General features: G+C 31.8%; 1 protein-coding gene across 1 annotated transcript; it reads left to right on the top strand.

Moving 5' to 3' along the window:
* The first annotated feature begins 339 nt into the window (after positions 1 to 339).
* Positions 340 to 1733, top strand: LOC115877057 (60S ribosomal protein L13a). Its single transcript, XM_030893129.1, has 5 exons — positions 340 to 447; positions 677 to 807; positions 874 to 983; positions 1160 to 1305; positions 1489 to 1733. The coding sequence occupies exons 1-5, from the start codon at positions 427 to 429 to the stop codon at positions 1693 to 1695; spliced, it is 615 nt and encodes a 204-aa protein (XP_030748989.1). The 5' UTR covers positions 340 to 426; the 3' UTR covers positions 1696 to 1733.
* Positions 1734 to 6614: the final 4881 nt, after the last annotated feature.

The following is a 6614-nucleotide window of genomic DNA, read 5'->3' as shown; positions in this document are numbered from 1 at the left end:
ATACTCATAATAAATATTTATATGGCATTAACTAAATAATAAATAATTCTGGAATAAATTCTGGACTAAAAATATTTTATGGATAGCACCGAATTTGAAATAAATTGCGGATTTTCAAAAGTATGTTTGTTTGATAATATTACCCCCGACAAAAAAATCCTACTTAATATGCGTGGGCATTCTTTTAAGGGTATATGTGATGGCTATATAATAAAACATAATATTCCTTTAACATTATCTTTATTAAAGTTTGTATCTAGTAGAGTACATTACTCTCAGTTTGTTGTGAATATAATAAATAGATTTAATTATAACATTCCCATAGATATTATTTGAATATTGCGCCTTTTTAGCGGAAGCGGATTTGAACAAACGTCACTTACGACATTTTGTCGTCCATCTGTCTTTTCCGTAAAGGACAGAAACATGACGGGGTTTAGCGAAAAGGTATTTATTGCTTATTGCTCAAATATTATCCTTATTAGTTAAATTTTCCCAAATTCTGTTAGTAAAGAATATGCTTTAAATTTAGGTATTGCCATATTTTATATCCTTCCTTTGTATGCTTAGTTTAAAGCTTTCCAACGTTCTTAACCTCCTTGTTGCCTGTATATATTGCCATACACGTGTGATGGCAGTTTTTAAATTATATTTACGATACTTTTTCTCATTTTAGGCTATCCTAATCGATGGCAGAGGCCATTTGTTGGGCCGATTGGCGGCAATCGTCTCAAAGACCCTCCTACAAGGCAACAGAATCATTGTTGTAAGGTGTGAACAACTGAATATTTCAGGAAACTTTTTCAGGTTAGTGATTGCATAGAATCACTGTTCACTGTTCTTAATGTTCTATATTTGATGTAACTCTTTTAGGAATAAATTGAAGTTTATGTCCTTCCTTCGTAAAAGATGTAATGTAAACCCAGCCCGTGGACCTTTCCATTTCAGGGCCCCATCTAGAATTTTTTGGAAAACAGTTAGAGGTAACGTAGTTCCAAGAATATTTGACATATTTACACGTTTTTTATATGATTATAAAACATTCTTACCTACATTATTTGAAAGTGCTATGAAACAAAAGTTTATATGATAGTTTCACTCATATATTTGTTATTTAAGCGTAATTTTGTACAGGAAAATGAAATGGTGTATATTTTAGGTATGTTACCCCATAAAACGGAAAGGGGAAAGCAAGCACTTCGTAGATTGAAGGCCTACGAGGGAATTCCACCTCCATATGACCGAAGGAAGCGTGTTGTAGTTCCGGGAGCATTAAGAGTAATCTGTTTGAAACCTGGCAGGAAGGTTAGTATTGCTTTTAATTTTCATTGTTTTCTATTAAGATATCTTCTATGATTATGAGAATTTACCTACATTATTTGAACAAATGTGAAATACATATTAAGAGTTATGATTTTTATTTTTAATTTATAATTGTCTATGTTATCGTTATTAATTTGATTAACTTAAATAATTTTTTGTTTACAGTTCTGTCACGTTGGTCGTCTGTCTCATGAAGTGGGATGGAAGTACCAATCAGTTGTGCGAACTCTAGAGACCAAACGTAAAGTTAAAGCAGTTCTGTCTATCCGTAAGCGTGACAAACTTAAGAAGCTGACCAAACAGGCTTCCGAGAAAGTTTCCAAGCAAGTGAAACCATTCACAGAGGTGATTAATTCGTATGGTTATAACTAAATTGTAATTTAAGAGTCCAAATATAAAATTTATTAATATTTTCTGTTTTTTTATTCAAGAAAATAAGTCATTTTAGTTCGAAGGGTCGTTAGTACAGTACTTTCAATTAAATGTAATTATTCAATTTATTAGTTCATAGGGTTAATATAAAAAATGTCGATGTTACATAGTTTACCAGTTATACAACTGTAGTGTTAGTTTGGTTGCCTATAATTAACAAATAAAAAATTGGACATTAAATTTTATAGATCTTCTGCAGGTCTTCTGCAAAATTCAGTTGTTTTGAACCAGTATTAATGTTTTATTTAATTTAAATAAAAACTCATATTGTTTCGAATTTTTCCTTCTGTACTATAGGCTAGGTGCATTCTCCGCTCCGCCGGCGCCGCGCAGTGGGGTATTTGACACAGATAGTTGATCGACATTTTTTTATGTAGACCTTATATAAATTATTGCTATTTTCAATTAAAGAGGAAATAATATGAACAAAATAAAGGATAATTCGTCGATTCTAAAAAAAGAAAGAAAAATCACTGTTCCAGTGTTTCCACGGTCAATGCCACTAATACCAGTAGTAATATCGCAACTAATACTACTAATGCTACGACTGATCCGCGAGTAATGCCCATACCACTAAAGTCGCTACTAATGCCAAATTGTGCTATACTGCTAATGGCACTAATGCGATCGCTTTGTACACAACAATGCCATCGCGGTTTACACCTCGCATTAGTATATCACTGATTTGCAAATTAGAGGAGACCAAGAATGTTTTTCTCATTTTATCAGCAAAGTCGCAGTATTTTATTTTACTGTATGAAAGCCCAATGTTTAATAAGTAAAACGTATATAGACAATATGCTGAATTCTTCGAAATGCGCAACTAAATCTCTAAAGTATTGATAAGTATAATAAAAATGTCACAAATTTAATCAAATTATCTGAGCGCCTAACTTTTAGTTGCAAAAAAAATCGTTAGGATAGAGAATATCAAAATAAATAATACGTTTTTGCAGAATAAATACCTGCAGCTTGCTGAGCCATTTTTATTCAAAACAATAATATAAACGTAAAAAGAGCACAAGAACAACAACAATTTAAAATTTTAAACATAAAAAATTTAGCCATTTACCTCTTATCTGTGAGAAGTACACAAAACATCCCCCTTTAGAACTTCGTCTGTCATGTTAAGAAATGAAAGTAAATAATAAAGCGCCTCTCGTGTTTGTTCACACTCAAAAAAATTCAATTAATGCCTGTATATATTTTTAATAATATATTTTTTAAATTTACATTTTTTAATTGTAAAGTACTATATTACATTTAAATGGAATATATTACATAACAATTATGTCAATAAAATTACAGAATTACAAGCTTGTTTTCTAACATTTTTTAAATAAAACGAATTATCAAATTTCAATATATGTATATTTGTTGTAGGTATGAAAGAAGTAAAATATAAAATGGACAAACGTTTACTTACATTGCAATAAAACTTCCACTTTTAGTTTTGCAATCCAAACGCAATATTTCTATTTCACAAATAAAAATATCCGACAACATTAAAATCACTGAAACTTCCGCGGCTGACAACAAAAACTGAAAAATATAACGGCACCTTTTGTTTTGGACCTGCATATCAACATTACGCTGTACTATTATGTGTTTGTTGTTGAAATAATATAAAATATCTCATCATAACTTTGTAAATTTTAATATTTTAACATGATTTTAACTACTTTTGACAATAACTAACTTTTTATCAAGATGACATTTTAGACGGCAACTGACAAATGTGTTATAATATTTTAATCTTAAATATGTATGTAACATAATTTAAATTACTATAATGCAACTTTATACTAAGAAAACATTTATAATTTTTTTTTTCACAACATACAACAAAGTCTAATAATATAGTTTGAAAACAATGAACGCGACCCCTTGTGTCAAAATTAGATGATTAAATTTTCGCATTATTTATTATTAATATTATATATAATAATTTTTAATTATAGATATATTTAATATTTAATCGCATTATTTCCGGACTTAGCGGCCGTTTCATGAGCCCTTTGGGGTGGTTTTCAAAAAGTTTGTTTTACAGCAAATTGACCCGTATGAAAGTTGTTCATAATGAATGGACAAGCAACTTTTCCTCATGATTTTTTTGTAGCTTCATTATTTTTGGAGATAGCGTCCAGTTCATGAACAAATTGGGGTAGTTTCATAATTTTTGTTTAGTTCTACAAATTTACCAACTTAAAGGTGTTCATATTAAAATTACATGCACACTTCTCTGTGATATGTATTTATTTCCCCAAAACGAAACGTGGAATTCATCAAGTGAATGAATATTATGATTTTTTTTTATTTGTATCGTCTTCTTTTGTATGATGGACCTGGCGTTGGCTCCTCAGATTTATTGTTGGTTTCTTTTGTTGCTTCGTATGAAGTAAAGTCGTCGTCATCAAAATATAGTTCATAAGGCAAAATATGCCTATGAGTGATGTAATCTTCTAGTATTTTAACAAATGCTAATTGTAAATGTGATGTGTAAATATAAGTAAGCCTGACGACATTGTATATTTGTTTATGGGCAGAAACATTCCTTATTTTTTGTAGCATAATGTATCTCTCGCTTCATAGCAAAGTGTGCGAACACAGTGCAAGCAGGTTTGCCGCTTACCGGTAGTCGGCGTCAATCTGGGTACCTATTCTTGACATCGTTCGCAACTTTGCGTATACGCATCACGTGTATTGTTATAAACAGCGGGTATCCCAGAAATTAGAGATGGGCGGTTATTGGTAAAAAACCGGTTATAGGTTAACCGGAATTATCTTTAAAAAATAATAACTTGACAAAATTAACCGACACAAATTAACCGGTTATTCAAATAACCTAACCTAGCAAAACTAAATATTTAGTTTTCCTATAGGTTTACTTACCTCTACACTCCATAGGTCTACTTCAAATTTAGATAATAAACTTAGTTATAGTTAAATAGAGAGTGTAGCAATGTAAATATGTATATGTACAAAATGAATTTAAATAAAAATGCTAACCTCACTTTTTTGAGTAGACATGTATATGATATTAAAACTAGTAATTACTTAACGTTCAAATAAACCACACAACTCACAAGTTCTACAATCTACAACCAAGTTATTTTAATCAAATACCAAAAAAAAAATAAGGAGACTGAATGAATAGATAATGAAAGATTATCTTCATTCATTACTTGAACTTCAATTTTGTATTCTTTAGTCTAAGCTTCAAGAGAGACTTCAAACTACAAATAAAATATATTTACGGTGAAACGTGGGTGAAACTAGGCGAAACCATGGAAAACTTTTGAAGAACCGTTGAAAATCCGTTAAAGTGGGTTAAAATTTAAATATAGAATTTAGAGAATCTATTTGAAGTTAGGTTTGTATCACTTGGCTAGCTGGTGGCTAGTAGTAGTCTATGCCATTAGTACTTTGTTTTACGGCCTGACCTGTCAGGGCCATTCGGCTGTTGTTTTGATTATTATCATCAGGGTTCGCCTGATGCCTGATTTAATTTTGACATTTGATGTTTGATGTCATATATTTTCGTTTTGGGAGCGGGAGCGGGATCTCCCGTTATCGTCGTAATATCTGGAAGATCCGTGCTGTTCGCTTCTTCGAATAACCGGCTATAGGTTATTGAACGTAATGCAAGGTTATTAGGTTAACTGGTGAAAAAAAAACTACCTTTAAATAACCGGTTATTTTAGAGGAAAATACCGGTTATTCAAAAAACCGGTTACTTTTGCCCATCTCTACCAGAAATAAGTGCAAGTATTTTAAGGGGTGGTAGATCTCGATTAGAGGTGGGAATTCTAGTTCCTTGGGAGGAACTAGTTCCTTAGTTCTAATTCCTCCAGAGGAATAGTTCCTTGAACTAGGTCCTTAGTTCACAATAGTTCCCGATTAACATTGACATCCCCGTTGCTTGCTAATGGATTTCGTTTTCAGTCAGAACTATTCACCCCCCAGTTTACTATTCAAAATTATACAAATCATTATAATTTTTATAATGTAAGAAATATAAGAACCCAAGTAGCATTTTCACGACTTGCGACCACATGTTTACTAATCACAACGTTGGATTAGTTACAAAAAATAGTTAGCTCCCTACCTTGGGTATTAAAATAAATTTAAACGTTTTTATAACGTTGTGCCGACGTTGGACTAGTACTACAGCAAAGTAGGAAGCTTCTGCGACGTCGAATAAACGTTGTCTTGTAACCTTTTTGCTTAAGTGATCTTTAGGTGATTCGGACAACGTAGTTACAACGTTGGACAATACAGAGTTTTCCGACGTCAGTTTCAGGACCTATTCCAACGTTATGCAAACGTCGTCTGTTTTACTAATTCCAACGTTGTTTAGATTTCCTTATTCTTACGTTGGTAGGACGTCGAGTCACTACCTTTTTGCAACTGTATTGAACCATAACCTTAAATTTTAAATTTCCACTTCATTGTTCTGTTCAGTCAGACAGTTCAGTGCTGTTTTTGTTTTTATAAAAAAAACTTAATTAAAATGGGATATAAGAAAGGTACATATAAAACTAAATTTAATAATATACATCGACATATATTACGGAGTGGATAGTTTATCCACTCCCTCGTTTATTTATATTATAGAGGGCGGCACAAGCTAGACTCTAGGATGACTAAATTAGGCAATCTTGCGACTAGTATACTACCTGTTAAGGCCGAACTGCGACTTTATTAGTCCAGTATGCGACTACTCGAACTACTCCATCTTAATCTCCAAAACAACAAAGTGAAAGCCGCCATGTTGTTAAATAAGAAAATGTTTCGTTCCTAAAATAGCAATTCCTGCTTTTGAATACATTAACTTGAAATATTTGACCCTAAAAACA

Source organism: Sitophilus oryzae, unplaced genomic scaffold (genome assembly GCF_002938485.1).
Source record: "Sitophilus oryzae breed Bouriz unplaced genomic scaffold, Soryzae_2.0 scaffold_1442_pilon_pilon, whole genome shotgun sequence".
NCBI lineage: Eukaryota > Metazoa > Arthropoda > Insecta > Coleoptera > Curculionidae > Sitophilus > Sitophilus oryzae.
The sequence above is the reverse complement of the archived record's forward strand: the minus strand, read 5'-3'. Positions and strand labels throughout refer to the sequence as shown.

What these genes read in the sequence shown, in the direction of transcription:
- LOC115877057 (XM_030893129.1), top strand. Translation starts at nt 427, where the DNA reads ATGACGGGGTTTAGCGAAAAG. An exon ending in ATTTCAGGAAACTTTTTCAG is followed by an intron (nt 808 to 873) that starts GTTAGTGATTGC and finishes TAACTCTTTTAG; the next exon opens with GAATAAATTGAAGTTTATGT. An exon ending in TTTTTGGAAAACAGTTAGAG is followed by an intron (nt 984 to 1,159) that starts GTAACGTAGTTC and finishes TGTATATTTTAG; the next exon opens with GTATGTTACCCCATAAAACG.